The sequence below is a fragment of the Amblyomma mixtum genome, chromosome 2 (assembly GCF_055824585.1).
Source record: "Amblyomma mixtum isolate Tamu chromosome 2, ASM5582458v1, whole genome shotgun sequence".
In the NCBI taxonomy this organism is placed as follows: Eukaryota; Metazoa; Arthropoda; class Arachnida; order Ixodida; family Ixodidae; genus Amblyomma; species Amblyomma mixtum.
This window is the reverse complement of record NC_143013.1, coordinates 223,140,979-223,157,685: the sequence shown is the minus strand read 5'-3', so window position 1 is coordinate 223,157,685 and position 16,707 is coordinate 223,140,979. Positions and strand designations below refer to the sequence as shown.

Below are 16,707 nucleotides of genomic sequence, written 5' to 3'. Positions count from 1 at the left end.
TGGGCGTTGGCTGGGACCGCGCTCACAGTACTTATCCCTACGCGGAAAAGAGGGTAGGCAGCCGCCACCGTGGCTGCGAACCCCTACCCTTTGGCACCGCCAGCCGCCGCGCCGGTGATGGCGCCATTTAGGCTTTACCCACTCTTACGCGGTTTTATCTGGTTCCATCTTCTGCCCCCATTTACGACGTGCGCAGCCTCTAACCATGCGGAAGGGCTTTTTTTTTTTTTGCCCCGTGCTGTGTGCCAAGCTGCCCAGACGAGGCGCGCGGCACGATTGTCCGTAGCGAACCGACTCGCTTTCGAATTAACGGGCTTTTTTATACACCTATCTCTATGGAGGTTGGCCGGACCAAGTAGTGTAGTTCGAATTATCGAGGTTCGAATTAACAAGCTTTCACTGTATTTGGAATCAATATAGTACTCTAAAGTACCTACCTACAAAGTTTCAGGGTCTCAGTCAACCTCAAACTACTAAAAAATCGATATATTTGACACCTCCGAAATACCGTAATGGCGAGTTTACAGAAAGATGCGGCAGCACTTCGCGTCTTTCGCTTCCGATGGCTGCATCTTCCCCGATGGCCGTCATCTTGGTGTTCAAAAGCTGGCACCCTTCACTATTGTGAAATCCTCTTGGAATGTTTGCATTTCGCTCTTTTCTGAGGCCTCTACAACTACCCCTGAACAACTGGTGCACACAATCCAAATGCCATCTCCTCAACTTCGCATTTTTTGCCAAGATGACTAGCCTTACGGAAGTTTTCACTAATTTTTATGGTGCAATTTAAATTAATCTTAGACTGTTGAATTCAGAAAGAACTGAATGATGGAGCTATGCTATATTTTTATGGCCGAGTTGAATATACTGAATTTTCTTGAAAATGATGTCACCTAAATCTCAATATCAATACAAACAGCATAGCTCTGCATGGCAGATCTTTGGCTACAGCTCCATTTCATTTGGAACGAAAAAATATTGACAGAAAGTGTCTTAACGACCCGTAAGCAGTTACCTAATTAGGCTTTAGTAATGTTCTCACAATATGAGAACTGACTGAGATATACCAAAACTAATCAGATTTCTGAAAACAGGAGGCAGAAATCCATATACTCACCTAATTTCATTATGATATCTCTAATAATGAAAATTTAGATTTTTAAGACCCCCGTCTCCCCTTAAAGATTTTGCACCGATAAACTTTACGGCAGCACGTGATAACAGATCTAAATGGACCTTCACAGATTGCCCAAACTTAGCTTACCAGCTTAAAAAATGAACTGCAACATTACACTCCACGCCAGTGAATGCATACAGGTGTAATGCAATGTTCATCACGACGCAAAATGGCGGTTAGGCCTAACCGTGGGGTGTTGACGGTGCTCAAGAGGAGGCACAGGATGGCAATGATGATTACATTATTGTTAAATACAAATTTACTGTATCCAAACCTTGCTTTGGCCAGTGGACCATACTCCCACTGTATGCTTTTGAAAGCAAAATGTACAAATAAACGTAAATATGCAATGATAGGGTGCAAATAGGATGCATTAAGAGGTCGTCTATAGAGAAGATAGACGAATGCTGATCGCCGCCATTTTGGGTCGGTCAATCTTAAACACGCTATTCCTTACTTTTGCCTTTACTGGCACCTCCGTGCAGCAGGGAGTTATAAAACCGAGCTAGAGAGTCGCACCGACATAAGGGGGGGGGGCCTCACGTGACCAGGTGTGTGGTGCAGTCGCAGAAGAGCACGAGGAGGCGGAACTCGGGCCCACTGGGCTTGGTGGTGAGGGCGAGCAGGTCGAGGAAGGCCCGCACCCCACTGGCAGGGCCCAGGCTGCGGACGAGGCGCCACAGCTGGCACAGCACCCACTCGTGGTGGCACAGACCTGGATGCACAATAATGCACTTGTTCTCGCCTTCGCAGCCGCTTTGCACACGGGCACCTCCAGTTGGGGAAGCCAGTGGTGACATACCAGAAAGATACCCCCCCTCCTGATATGCCCCATCTTTCGGGTGCATCAGTTGTATCAGTGCCATCCCGTACCGGTGAGGATGTCCAGGCGAAGTTGGGCCAGTCCGGCGAGCGCGGTCTCGAACAGGGCGCACGTCAGGGCCACTGCTGTGATCTCGGGGCTGCCCAGTCGCCGGTACTGCACGCTGCTCGTCCGACCTGACGATGCTCGCTCCAAGGCCTTCTTCAATAGGCCTGCAAGCCAGGTGGCCAGGGACAGGGCCATGTGTCACACAAATGGGGCTTTTCAAACCATGGCGCACAACCCCAAACCCAGGCCAGATTAAGAGCAAATGTACTAGCAGGAAAACAAAGGAGGAAGCGAGAGAGACTCAGTGGGAGGGTGAGATCAGGAACCTTGCGAGGATAGAGTGAGTGGCCATAGCAGGCCCAGGGCAGGGTTAGACATAGCTGGGAGAGTCCTTTGTTCTCCAGTGGATATAGACTGATGATGGTTGTGATGATGATAAGACTAGTAGCGCACGTAAGCATGAAACGCTCTGGAGAATAGAGATGGCAAGGACTGGTGCCACTTTGGACAGTGGCTATAAATCCCAGTACTACGTAAATCTTTTCTTATCACTATGCCACTTCTTTGTTGCTGGCTGACCTGCTCTCTTATTATACATCACTGACCCTGTGATCTTACCTCGTTCGTACTTTTTGGGTACCATGCGCCCCTTCATTTTTTTCAGACCTCTGTTATTCCCTTACGTATTTGCGGACTAAGGGCATAATGATGTATTAGAGTTTGCAGCCTCATTCACCTGCCTGTGACTGTTCTCCGCAAGCAGATTAAATGCAAGTGATGATCACATGAGACAGAAAGCCTTGCAAATTCTAGCGAAGTGTCTTGCGCTCACAGAAAGTTGAGAAAAAGAAAATGCAGGAGACAGCAACAAACAATTGCTTCACGTGTTAAGATTGCAATAAATATGCAATCAATAAATAGTAACAGCATCGCTTTACCGTGTGTTAATCACGTTCCCTTGACAGCACTTTTTTTTTTTGACATTTCATTGGTCTAAAATTCCACCTCATATTATATGCAAGTTACAATACTCCCGGTTTTATGGCGCTCTCAGCAGAGCTCCCAAATCTCTGTGGTTCAGCAGTCCAACATGGAAGGCTTCTGATATCTCTGAAGCCACCAGTTCAAGAGGGCCACCTAGATCACTCTTCACTGTTGTAATGATGGACAATGTAGTTTCAACAGACTTGATCCCAATTTCGTAGAACTTCACTCCAAGGAAACTGCAAGGCACAGCCTTTATGCATTTTGGACCTAAAACTCAGTACACCCCTGTAAAATTTAATTGGTTTGATGATTTAATGAATATTTATGTGCCAAAGCAACAGTGTGGTCTACATGAGGGACGGTGGTCTATATGAGGGATGCTGCAGTGGGGTTAAAATTAATGGGGTCAAAATCAGTGGAGTCAAAATCGTGATCTCATGATCTTAGCCACCACAAGGCAAGTAAGTGCCAGCAGGAGCAACTCACTCGAGGCACTCGCACTGGCAGGGGAGCTGGGGACATTGGCAGCCATGTCGGGCTGTGTGCCTTGTGCCGTAGGGGACGCCACCGTTGTGGCCCCCTCGCTCTGCTCCAGCATCTCGGCCAGTGGGCTGAAGAGAACCTTGACCAGGGGCCCACTCCAGAGCAGCTGCAGCTGCAGCTTCACGTAGGAGAGGGACTCGTGAAGGCTGCGGAGGAGAAGGACGCACAGTACCTCGAGCAGGTGCTTCGTTTCTCGTGGGGAGACAGCATTCAACGAGTGGTGCAAGGCCGCCTTATGCAGTCACCAGAAACAATAATGCCCAGAAGTGCGGGTAAAAAGCCAACGAAGGGCTCAAGGAAGCCATATGCCCCGCTTACAATACGAAAGCATCATGTGCTACGTTAGGTGGCAAGTCACCCTGAAAAGCTCAATCACATTTACTGAAAAGAGAACGCGTTGCAACTGCAAGCATTGTAGCAACTGCAAGCATTGTAGCAACTGCAAGAGCACAGATATCGAGTATATTTTGCAGCTAACTCAACACCAAGAAAGTTCACCTTCTGAGAGATCTGCACGCTCTGTACACTATCAATTCTGATCGTACACAACCAGACATCCATGCGATGCTAAGAGAGCCAAGAGGTTGACATCCCGCACCTGACGAATTCCACTGGTCCTTTTGAAGCGAGGCATGCAGTAAAAAGTACAGTAGACTCGCAATAATCCAAACTCGGATAATCTGAGCTTTCAGTTAATTCAGACAAATTTTCAAAATTATGGTTGGCTGGCTATATTTTCAATGCATTTAACAGTCGCTTAATTTGTACCACAGATTCTTTTAAATCACTTAATTTTAACTTTTTGGCTTGCTCCAATGCACATGCAGCACAAAAAAGCGGTGGCTGAGGACGGCCCTGTGAGCTCAAAATTTAGCATTTCCAAACAGTTAACTCAGACACGGTCCGAAGAGGTGCTATGTCGCCGCTCAGTTTCTTTTTTTTTTGAAGCTTCACTACCAGCCCATGACAATATCACTCGATCATCGTCCACTAGCCGACGTGTGGCTAGTGGCCGCACATCAGCAAGCCAAGGCTATCTATGCACCAGTTCAGACACTGATTGACGCGTCATTGATCTTTTTTACTTTTTAGGTCTCTCTTTTGAGGTGGTTCAGGAATGATTACAGTGGAACCTCGATTATACGTCCCCCGGTCATGCGACGACCCGCATTTTACGACGAATTTGTGCGGTCCCGGCAAAACCCCCATAGAGACAATGCATTAAAAACCTCGGTTATACGACGCAAATTTTAGAAGGACCCCGCTTCGTACGACGGCTGGCTCGTACCGTACGGTCCGTCAAAAAAGGTCGTCAGCAAACGCAGGCCGGGATGTACCGTATGTTCGCGATTCTAAGCACCCCCCCCCCCCCCCCCCCCCTATTTTCGGAAAAAAATTTCCGAAAAAAAACTTTGCATGCGAATCTAAGCACCCCCTTTTTTGCGCGGAAGAGAGCCTTGCCGAGGCCGCCAAGTGCACTTGCTCTCTTTTTCGTCGAGCCTGTGCAGTCGGAGTCCCGAGGATGCGCGGCCTGCGCGTTGTTGTTGTTGCGACTGAGAGAAGGATGAAAAGGAAAGTGCACGGGCCTGCCGACTGGCTCCAGCCGAGCCACCACCGCTGCCAAGTGCAGATACAGGAGAGTTAAAAGATCAGAGGAAAGATAAAGAGAAAAGATAAGACGCGCGTTGCAGGACGCTGCTGAAAAAACAGATAAGCGGGCGAGGCCGCGCTCGCCGAAGCGAGGACAGCGCCGTCCACGGCGCTTTTTGTGTTGCTGCTTTCCGACACTGGCGGCACAGAACTGTCTGCAGCTATTTTTCTTTTGAATGTTTCCTAAATAAAATGTTTTTTCTCGCGCCCGTTTCATCGAGATTTCGCCGCGAAAAGAGGGGCCCAGGGAAGGGGGGGGGGGGGGGGGGGGGGGGTTGATTTTCGATTATACGACACCCGGATTATACGACGGTTTCGAGTGGTCCCCTGAACGTCGTATAATCGAGGTTCCACTGTATTTTGCTGACGGCCGCACTGTCAGTAAAACGCTGTAAAATTGCACTTACTGTCACCACCACAGCTCCTCTCAGTCAGATACTTCAAATGCTACTGAAACTGATCATAGTTAGAACACAGCTTCCGGATTGGGCAACACCATTGCAGCTCCGCAAAAAAGCACGCATCATTATTCCGATGCTTCCAAAATCGTTGACATACAGAATAATTTGGGCTGGCTATTCAGGAAGTTCCGGCAGCCACTCATGAAGCTCTGGCAAAACTGGACTCCACCTGGCCAATCGAGAGATGCAGCTCCAGCCAGAGATCTTGGCTGCACAACAAAAAAGCACCTCCAGATTGCCTTAATTTTCTGCAACGTGAAGAACCCTGCACACACTGTGTAAGGTTGTGGAAAGGAATCTGCACTGCAAATAAGGGACACCGGTGTAATGAAGTTGATGATGATAATAAAAAAAAGAAAGGAAATAAAAGAGAGGGCAGGGGCGCACCCGTGGTCGATGCTCTGGGCGAACCATCCCAGGATGGGGTGCCAGTGGGTGAGGTTGGAGCGCTTGTTTACCACGTACTTCTGGCAACTCTCCAGCAGCTTGGTGGCCACGTGCTGGTAGTACCATGGAACAGACGCAACACTACAGATTAAGGAATAAGCCCCGGAAAGAGAAAAATAACAACAGCACTGCACAGGCAGCTAAGATTAACTTGCATCTACATCACCTGTGGCTGCCTGCACATATGCATTTTTCATCTCTTAGTAGCAAAAAAAAAAAAAAAATACTGCACAACCACAACCCACAGCCAGTCATGCCAGACAGCTAAAACTAACATTCCCATCCTTCAAAGAGGTGAGTGATGCCACCAAGCTTCAATAACATTAAAAATGGAAAGCAGCTGATCTATCTCTTCCGTACCTTCTAAAGATGGCTTAATTATTTAAGATTTACAGGTCCTCTGGGAGTTGCACCTAGAAAGGAAACTGTTGGATATGAAATGCTGCAACTGCAAGGCAATGGCACGCACAAGTTCTCTCAGCTCCTGTTTCAGTGTTAGTGTTGAATGTAGGGTAGTGAATATTTAGATGTTTCGAGTGCTGAAGCAAAGTATCATCCAATTTTTGTTTTGAAGCAAAGACCAATTTTTCAATCCAAGCTTCCAACCAAAGAGCAACAATTAGAGACGTCTAACATTTTCACATCATTTCGAAGTTCGAGACTGCAAAAAAGTATGTTTTTAAATAGGGCAATGGAAGAAACTCAGTCACCAAGCACAATCACCAACCGACTTCAAGACAAAAAATCACTTTCAGCTCTCCCCGAGTGTCACAGCTAACCACTTCCAATAGTAGTAACCTGACCTAAATGTTAGAACAGTTAAAAAGGTAAGGGAGACTTTTTGAAACCTCCACGCAACAGTCAATTATGTCCTCTGGTTCCTTCCACGCATTACAGACTACATGCACACACAAAAATAAAACAGCAGGAGGCAAAACGTACCACAAAGTCGAGCAGCCTTGAACTCAGGTTCTAAAAGAAAGAGGAAGAGAAACAGCAAGAAAGAATTTTGTTAGGTTCGAGTGTTCATGGTTGCTTGTGAAGCAAGGTTTGTTTTCCTTATGAAATTTTCACAGCTACAAAATAAAGAAATGGAATGAAATTCATAATAGGGCACATTAGCACATCATCTACCTTGAAGGTTTACGGGTGGAAATGAAGAGATCAAATGTTTCCCCGAGCTTTACACTCTCATTTCAGGTAATCAGAAAAAAATGAATCATTTTACAGGTTTATACTCTGTATATACTGGGAAATGATTGCATGAAACTTAAGCCATACAGCATTTCTTTTAACGTATTTAACTTTCTGTTATCACTTTTTAAAAGTGAGTATCTAACACAGATCTATTCAGTGCTGAGCCACATGAACTCACTGCAGAAAGTAACAAGAAAAAAAAAAGAAAACACAAGAAAGACTACGCACTCGGAAGTTTCAAAGTAAGACATTTTAGTACCTGAGCACTAGTGCCCCTACTACAGCTTATACACAACAGTTAAAATTGACACAAGACTTCAGAAGCTTGGGCAAAGAAAAATTATACCGCCAGTGCTCATTACAATAAAACCCTGTTTGTGTCTTTTCATTTTTTGTGCCTGAATGGATTTCCTCCAATAGACAGAGGAAAATCTTTCCTAGCTTTATGGAATTTTGGAATCAATGAAATAAGCCATGACCCTCACACATCTCTGGCAGACTAAAGTCAATCTGTGAACCTTGGAGCAGTGTTTGTGACTCAAAAATTAGCACTGCAATCATTGTTTTTTTTTCACGCAAGCTGATGTCATGTGATGGCATACGTTCCCTTTTGACCCCTACATCCTCTACAAATAGAGAGTAAGCCTTAAGACGGCTACAAATGCTCGCACGGAAAAATGCAGCTTAGACTGCATTTAAACAAAACATTATTCTGCAACACAGCTTTCCTGGGGAAGAACAAAAAAAAAAAAATGACAAGAAGGGTGCACACCATAACCAATTTTAAGCCACACCAACTGAAAGGCCAATGTAGTACCACCCCACCTTCTCAAAGAGTGCCACATTAAAAAAAGTCTGCAAGGGATTGACCTTGTTGTTCCCTGCCTCGTTCCTCGATTTCTGCCTCTCTGGAGGAAGACGCAGAGCCAAGTTGCTCAAGCAAGTGGACATGACACCCTCAGCATCCATCTCTGTGTTGTGGGAAACAAAAATCTGTCCAACGACCGCTCTCGGTTGGGGCCCCGAAAAGGATGTATACTACCTCGATGTTGAGGTAGGCGAGGTGCACCAGGTTCGCCAGCAGGCAGAGGGCGTAGTTCCCCTCGAGGGCGTTGAAGAGGATGCGCATGTTCTGCTCCACCACCAGGATGTCCAGGCTCCGGCGGAACAGGCCGTGGGAGTTGAGCAGTGTCACCGCCTGCATCCACACGTTGCACAGCCGAAGCGGTGCGGACTTTACACCCAACAAATGCAGTGCCACCTGCTTGCTCATATACATAGCGCTGCGAAAATATCTGCCCCACAGGACATCACGCAAAATACAGTGGTCTGGGTCCACACTCCGATTAAAATTCACGCTTACATGTCTATGCCCACACTACGCCAACACTATCTTCACGCTATGTTGATATACTACGTCGGCACTGAGTCAACACTATGTTCACATCTGCCAGCCTATTGCCCTGACTGAGCCCTGCTGCCAAGTTACAATGGAACAGCAAAACAACAGTGGCCAAGGCATCAAAGACTGCCCCTACTCCCACTTACCTCGGGGGCAATGTTCAGGAGGTGGTGTATGAGTGCGGGAACCGAGAGGATGTGCAAGAGGAACAGATTCATCAGGTCCTCCGAGAACTGCCCCGCCACCAGAGGCCTGAAAGCAGAGAAAGAAAGACAGCCTATGTCACTCACTACTATTTCGTTAGGCATCCCCTATGCACCCTGGTTTCAATGACTGTTCGCTTCCGTCATGTATGCCGTAACAAGCACCTCTTTCCATTGCCTTGTCTGCTGAACAGTTTATCGAGAGCCTCAAATCTGGCAGTCTTGATGCTGTAGGTAACATAAGCGGGTTCTCGCACAGCGTCCGTCCTCACCGTTCAACCACATTCCAACATGGTACTCACGGCAATACAAGACGCACCACGTCCCCCACTATGGACGAGGGTGGCACTGGTGAACACTCTCAAGGTGCGCTTGCACTGCACATAGATACCCATGAAAGCAGCAGATTGGACAGCTGTTGCTGTAACTCAGTTGGTAGAGCCCCGAACGTGAAATTCGGAGGTTGTGGGTTCGGATCCCACCGGCGCCATGTGGTTGTTTTTCTTCTCCTTTTCTTAATCTCCCATAGATAAAAAGTACAAAAATTAAAAAGAAAGACATCCCCTATGCTGCTTAGTTTTGATGAATGTTGCCTTTCATCATTTACTATTTCGTTATGTAATTAAGGTGCCGCAGTGAAAAACGAGCTAGCACATTGTCTTTTTTGGTGGGAGACAACACCTGGTCAGCACACGCCGCCACCGCTGCACCTGCACGTAGTGCTGGTATGATCTTCTGCGAAAGGCTGTCATCAGCTGGTGCTCAGCTGATGACAGCCACATTTGAGGGCACAGAATTTGCATCTGGCTGATATATGTCCGTTAATTATATGCGGCCTTTCATCGCTTGACATGCTAGGCCTGAACGCATGGTGCCAACTGCCCCGCTCATCCCGATGGGCTGTGATACCACAAAGATGGTGCACTGTGAAAGTCTGCCTTGCAATTGCCATCAAATATTATGACGTCCATTTCCCGTGAATATCTAGATGCAACAAACGAACAGTGTGTGATAGTCATGCTTGTTATGATAGGGCTCAATTGTAAATGTGTACATCCAAACACGTGCACGCCGTGCAACGAAAGGTGACAGAACTACGAAACCGAATAGGTTAACGCTTGTCAAATGCCAGGAGCTGTTTGCGGCGGCAGCAAGCCTCCCACTTTGCCATCAAGTCAAGAGTTTCCCCATGCACAACAATTCACAGCAGAGATCTATTTTCAGTTGAAGAGGTAGGACCTTGTGTGTGCTGTGCTCGAACAAAATAAAAGAAAACAAGCAGGATGCAGTAGTATGCACCACTTTTAAGAAAACAAGTGAAACTTGACATTAATTAGAATAAATATGTGCGTCCAGTGAACACACTCATTATGTACTACACCTGCACATCCTGGAGAAAATCTTTCCCAGCCCAACTGGTTTATGGAACAATTCCCAGTAGGTTCCAGTTGGAACCAACTGGTACCCATTTGGTTCCAACTGGAACCAACTGTAAATTGTTCCATAAACCATTTGGGCTGGGAAAGATTTTCACCAGGAAGTCAAACCAGCATAATCTTTTGCACTTTCAGCAAAAGAATTTGCAATTTCTACCACTGCTAAATACTTCGTGAAGGGGGAGCATAACAACGGCCTTGCCATTAACACGTCCTTGACATGTGGGAACGGCAGTAAGACAAGAAAAAAGAACTCGTTTGCTAGACTCCACACAAAGCTGGAACATACACAGGAGTACAATTATTTTGTAGCAGAAAACTATCGTGGCACGTGAGAGTGAATTCCACTTACAACACTACAATGTGGCCCACGACACCACAGCCCACAAGCATGCATCGCAGAGCCCGGTGCTCTGCCAACCAGGCTTTATAGTGAATGTGACGACAAGGGGACCATTTCCTGGGAGACACTAGAGAACAGAGGCAGCTGTCCAGTAAAAAAAAGCTGACAGCATGGGCAGAAACGTAGAGGCTGGCAAAAGGGGCTTAACTTATTATAGGACAACGCTTGAGCAGGGCATGTAGTGCGGAGGCAAGATAACCGCTGGTCCTTAAGGTTTACGGAGTGGATTCCAAGAGAAGGTTGGTTGGTTTATGGGGTTCAACGTCCCAAAGCGACTCATGAGAGATGCTGTAGTGGAGGGCTCCGGAAATTTCGACCACCTGGGGTTCTTTACCGTGCACTGACATCGCACAGTACACGGGCCTCTAGAATTTCTCCTCCAAAGAAATTCTAGCCGCCGTGGCCGGGGTCGAACCCGCGTATTTCGTGTCAACAGCCGAGCACCGTAACCACTGAGCCACCGCGGCGGCTCCAAGAGAAGGCAAGTGCAGCAGAGAGCAGCAGAAAGTTAGGTGGGTGGATGAGATTAAGAAGTTTCTGGGGGTAGGGTGGCCGCAACTGGCAAAGGACAGGGTTGATTGGAGAGATATGGGAGAGGCATTTGCAGTGGGTGCAGTCAGGATGATGATGTTCCCTTACCAGTACACACATGGGGACACTCATATGACACACCTGAGTGCCAGGTTGATGGTGGCCATGAGGGGGGCCCTCTTGAGGGTGGGCTTGGCCCTGGCCAGGCCCCTAAGCAGCAGGGCCTGCAGGGCCCCGTACAGACCACCCTTGCCCACCAGGTGGGCCCCGACACTGGCACACAGCTGGCTCAGCACGGGCCGCAGGGGCTCACCTGTACACGGCACAGCAGCAGCCTCTTGAGGCACAGCTGCACAGAACTACAGGGTTAAGACGTCTATCGACATGGCTCAAATTCAGAGCACACCTGCAGGTGCGCGCTGCAAGTGATAAACTGCGCGTATAACTTTGAAACAGTTAACCAATTGGGCTCTGCAGAATCCCCGAGTACTTTTTTCCCACTTTGACTAATCATACTGTGTTTGCTTAAGGTAGTAGACTCTAAATGCACGTCCAGTCGTTATTAACTGATTTCAGGCCATTTTATGGGGGGGCTATGCATCCACGTGCTGTGGATGCCACATCAGGCAAGAAGGGACAAAGGCCAGCACATGCAGGGTTCCCCATCACCCTCTGAAAGCCAATGGCATTCCTTGAGGCTAAGAAGGATGAGAACCCGCGACTTCGAACATGCATCGATTTGGTCACATATGTGCAGCAGGAGGCCAGACTGTGAGGACATCACCGCATTACATCATGATGAAACAGTTGGCAGGATGTGTGCGGTACTTTGGAAATAGGTGACCCAAATTTCACGCACGCCAATTATCTCGCTGATACAGGCACAACAGTAGAGAGCCGTAAGTAGCTACTTATAGTTCAAGAAGCAAATCATGATACTAGAGGTCTACGCCAATCACATTACGACCATCTTGAATAGCATCTGGAGTCTGTTACACAATGCTGAAACAACAGCCACGAAACAAGCGCTAGTGCGCACAAGTATTTCCTAGAACAAAAAGCATTTTTTTTTCCTGCTCACTGAGAGGTATAGCTACAACCAGCCACGACTAATACCGTATTTTCCGGTGTATAAGACGCACCCTTGTATAAGACGCATCTGCCATATATGCAAGCTGTCACTGAAAAAGTTCGTATATAAGACGCACCCCAGTTTACCCAGCTAGGCTAGTGAGGCTTAATTAAACACGCTTGCGCGACTATCGCGAAATGCACCGTACCTGTGAGCAATTCTTAAGCAACGCTAAGTGATCGAAAAAGGCAACACTCACGCCATACCCGTCCATGTTTTAGCAAAAAAAAGAAAGAAAAAAGATACAGCTCCCCATATGTCCATAACATTTTATTTCAACTTGAAACCTTCGAAGTCTTCATCTTCAGATGCGCTATCAAAAGGTTCACCCATTTCTGGAAGCAACTCGGCTGAAACATGCACTACGTACACGGAGCAAAAAAAGTTGCAAAGGGTGACTAAAAAAGAACGCCGGCTTGTCTTGACAATGGCGAGAAGCGTGATTGTCACCATCTTTTGGCGCTTCTCATTACTTTTGCTTGGGGCCTCCGAAACAGCCGCGCGTTTGTGATCCCGGAAGTCGTCATCCCCGCCGTTTCATGATAAAGATCACCTAGAATGTCGCGCACCGCGGTCCTGGTATTGAAGTATTAACCGTGTTACAACCGCGTTATTGGTAGTGATATTTTTAGGTGAAAAAAGCTTTAGCATGAACCGGAGTAATCGATGAACTCGCAAAAGAAAGATGAAAAATTCGCATATAGGACGCACCAGCAAGATTTTCGAAAAAAAGCCGCGTCTTATACACCGGAAAATACGGTAGCTGTGGAGGTCACTGCGATTACAGAGTTCCCTGTGAGCATCCCTCTCCAGCATTCCTCCTTTGCAGTTTCCACTGTATCCCTAAAAACAATATTGCCCCAGTGGCTGATTGTCCAGTATCCAAGGACATGCTAACTCTTTTAGGAATGAAACACCACAAATTAGCAAAGAAAAAAAAAGAAAAGAAATGGCAGGCCTAATGTCAGTCGTATTGCACATACAGTCAAACCTCGTTACAACGAACATGCATATTACGAATTAATGGCTATATCGAACTGTCCCTAAATATTTTCAACAAACACGTTTTTCTTACTTTATATACTGGAACACAGTTTGCCGTAAAACAGATATATCGAACTACCGAGCGCCAATCTGTGCCCAGTTGGATGATAGGCTTTGCCTCACTACAGAGGTGACTAGTGGCAGAGTGGCAAGCGTTTGCGCCATGGCTCACGCTTTACTTCGTCTTGCCACAGAAGATATAGCAGCGAGAAAAGCTGGTAGCCAGGCAGCTGCCACCCATTTGCACCTCTTGCATCCATTGTAGTGCCCCAGAACCAGCGACACAGTCAGTTGCTGCAGCTTTCCACCAGCCATACTCTGCTCACATCGACTATCACGGACAGAGGTGTTGAAAATGATAGCTTACATCCTGGCATTCGACTTTTTGCGTGACACCACTGCAGTGCAAGGAAGCCATCTTGGCAGATGTTTGATCTGCCACCGCGTGCTGCAGAGCTCTGCAGCAAAGTCAACTTGACTAGTGTTTGCCACTCGTTTTTTTGAGGCCTCCGCAATCACCGTGAGCGGCTTCAAAATAGTGCTAAAACTACAGAAAAGGTCTCTCCTAGTTGACGTTCTTTCGTTGACTAAATTTAGCTTCTCCATTACAAGTTTTTTGGCGACATTTTATAGTACGAATTTTGCTATATGGACTTCAGCAAGAGATGTTGTCGGGCTAGTTGGCTTGATACTTATAATGCCATGAAAGGTTATGCGCAGAAAAAGACGACACGAAGACAGAAAATACGACAGTATGAGTGCAATCCTGTTGTGTTGCCCGTCCTGTCATGTCTTCTGTCTTCGTGTCATCTTTTTTTCCGTATAACCTTTCATTGCTATAAAGAGACATTTTACAATTTTTTACCACTTCGCTGTAACAGGGTTTCGCTGTACTGCACTGGGCCTGTCCGTGAACATTCAACGATTTAGCTCGGAAGCCTAAAAAATTAAGAAACTGCAGGTCTTTCAAGGCTCCCACAAACAGGCACACCAGGTTGGGCCAAGCTGACATAAGATCTTGCAATGCACCAGCAAACCAGGGGGGGGGGGGGCACACACACAGAGACAAGCACTCACACGTCTTGTCCTTGAGCACCTTCCAGGAAGAGGTGCTGGTGAAGGTGACCAGCACGTGCAGGTGCAGCATCAGGGACTTGGCATCCTGGGGGCACTCCGGCTGTGGCACAAGACAACACCAGCAATCAGCACACAGAACAAACTTCTCACTAAAGGGGAGGCACCACAATGATCATGACGATCACTTGAGCAGTGCCAAACTAGTGGAAAACTGAACAGCAAACGGTTAGGTAGTTTCGGATTGGGTCGCGTGCGCGCAGTGTTAATCAGGAAAAGTGAGCGAGTGAGCCAGGTAAATGGTGCAGAGTTGGTGCCCTTGCCACTGTCACCTTTCGCAACTGCACAAGGCGATGTAGCTGTGCAATCTACCCAAGCCTGCCTTGCGTACAGCTACGTACACGCGGGTGGTCTGGCACAGCAGAGAGAGCAAAAACATGTGGGTAAAAGTTCTTTTTAAAAAATCTGTTAGCTGAATTATGCCAGTCGTTGAATGATGTCACTGCCATCTGTTCTGTTGTTCCGTGTCTTCAGCCTGCCATTATTATTGAATAGTTCAATTGAATTATTGAACAATATTATTGAATAGTTCAATAATTTGTCGCCTTTTCCACAACATAAGCAAAAGCGAACATCACATTACAGTTTACACCAGATATACTGAACTCTCAAAGGGGATCACAAAACAGCTCGATATATGGTTAATCCGCTATAAAAAAACATGGCAACAGATAAGCTCATCTGTAACCCAGAAGCGTGAATACAGTGCACCCACGCTAGCGGCGCACTTCCTGAAGCGACATGCTGTTCTGCAGCACACAGTACCACATCGCTCGCTGGTATCGCTAGGCCTAACTCATTTCACATCAAAGCCGCAGCAGACAGTTCTTTGGAAGAAGCCACCACTGATCATAAGAGGTCTAATCCTGTGACCGGTGCACTATAAATGCAATAATACAGATCTAAATTAAAATTAGGGTACAGTTGATTTCTGCAGCGCCTTCAGCAGCGAAGCAAGCCGTGTGAGAGCCACCGCCAACATTCGGTCAGCTAGGCTGGCTTCACCGCATGACAGCCGGTGCACCAAACGCCAACTTCCCAGCATGACAGCAGTGTCGTGCTAAAAAGAACCATGCCAGAATGAAGGCTGCCCTGAAGCACGCTCCACGTTCACCTCGTCACATGCAGTTCGATATTGTTACGGGACGGCGGGCCCGCGCAGAGAAAGGCACAGAGACTCAGACACAGGAGACTCAGACATAACCGGCCGCGGCGATTCACCTTTGTTCTCCACCTAACGCGCTAGCGCCGCGCGCTCTCCTCTTGCGCTCGCCCCGCGCCTCTTCTTTATTTGTATACCGCAGCGCGCTCTTGGTTGTGAAGGTCGTATGCCGTTACAATATATCGAATGTTGCGCTGATCAGGAGTCTGCAAAATGTGAACACTGCTACTTTTTTGCATGGGATTTTCAAAGGGATATTTTGACAGTTCAATATAAGCAACAATTTGATATATCCGGGATCGACTGCATAACTGTGGTCTCACCACATTAAGGTAAATATGGCATCATTAAAAACAACATAATTACTACTGACTGCCATTAGTTTCAGTGCACAGCGCTTAAAAGTATTACCGCGATGAGAAACATGAGTTACTCCACTCACACGGATGTCCTTGAGGCAACTGCAGCAGTTTCCCAGGATTCCCTTGAGTTGCTGGATCCAGAGAACTGTGTGTTCTTTGTTCAGAGCCACAGAAACATAGCTCTCCTAGTAGTGTAAGGGATGGTAATGAAAAAAGAAATTGAATAAGACAGGGCTCATCCATATCAGAGAAGAATTAGGCACAATGCAAACTTGAAACATACATTTCAGAAAGCGGTGACCCATTCACTGCTCATCCACAAGTGCACAGAAGCGCACAAAATTCTTATTAAAAATGACTGCCTCAACACGACCGAAACTTTGGTTTTGGTAATGCAATCTTGAATATCCGATCGTGAGTGCTGCATCATTCTGGCATGCAACCAGCATCAGAAGAGTAGGAGTCCCTCCTTCACCCCATCCTTTTGGGACCGGCATGCAAGTCTTTGATATCAGTTTGTTTATCTCGTGACACCGCAGCACGGCAACTTCCAATGTTTTAATAA

At 47.0% G+C, this 16,707-nt stretch overlaps 1 protein-coding gene across 3 annotated transcripts in view; it reads right to left on the bottom strand.

The window, feature by feature from the left end:
- Window positions 1-16,707, bottom strand: part of LOC149362725 (ubiquitin-protein ligase E3B) — a 62,555-nt gene that overhangs the window by 28,057 nt on the left and 17,791 nt on the right. For 2 of the 3 annotated variants that reach the window (XM_089573183.1, XM_089573185.1), the window contains 10 exons: window positions 16,223-16,327; window positions 14,562-14,661; window positions 11,450-11,657; window positions 8,882-8,987; window positions 8,376-8,531; window positions 7,079-7,108; window positions 6,077-6,189; window positions 3,522-3,724; window positions 2,051-2,212; window positions 1,721-1,892 (listed from right to left, as the gene is read on the bottom strand). In XM_089573183.1, the coding sequence (XP_089429309.1) occupies window positions 1,721-1,892; window positions 2,051-2,212; window positions 3,522-3,724; window positions 6,077-6,189; window positions 7,079-7,108; window positions 8,376-8,531; window positions 8,882-8,987; window positions 11,450-11,657; window positions 14,562-14,661; window positions 16,223-16,327 (1,355 nt within the window). The remainder of the gene's footprint in view (window positions 1-1,720; window positions 1,893-2,050; window positions 2,213-3,521; window positions 3,725-6,076; window positions 6,190-7,078; window positions 7,109-8,375; window positions 8,532-8,881; window positions 8,988-11,449; window positions 11,658-14,561; window positions 14,662-16,222; window positions 16,328-16,707) is intronic. The other variant, XM_089573184.1, reaches the window with a different exon arrangement.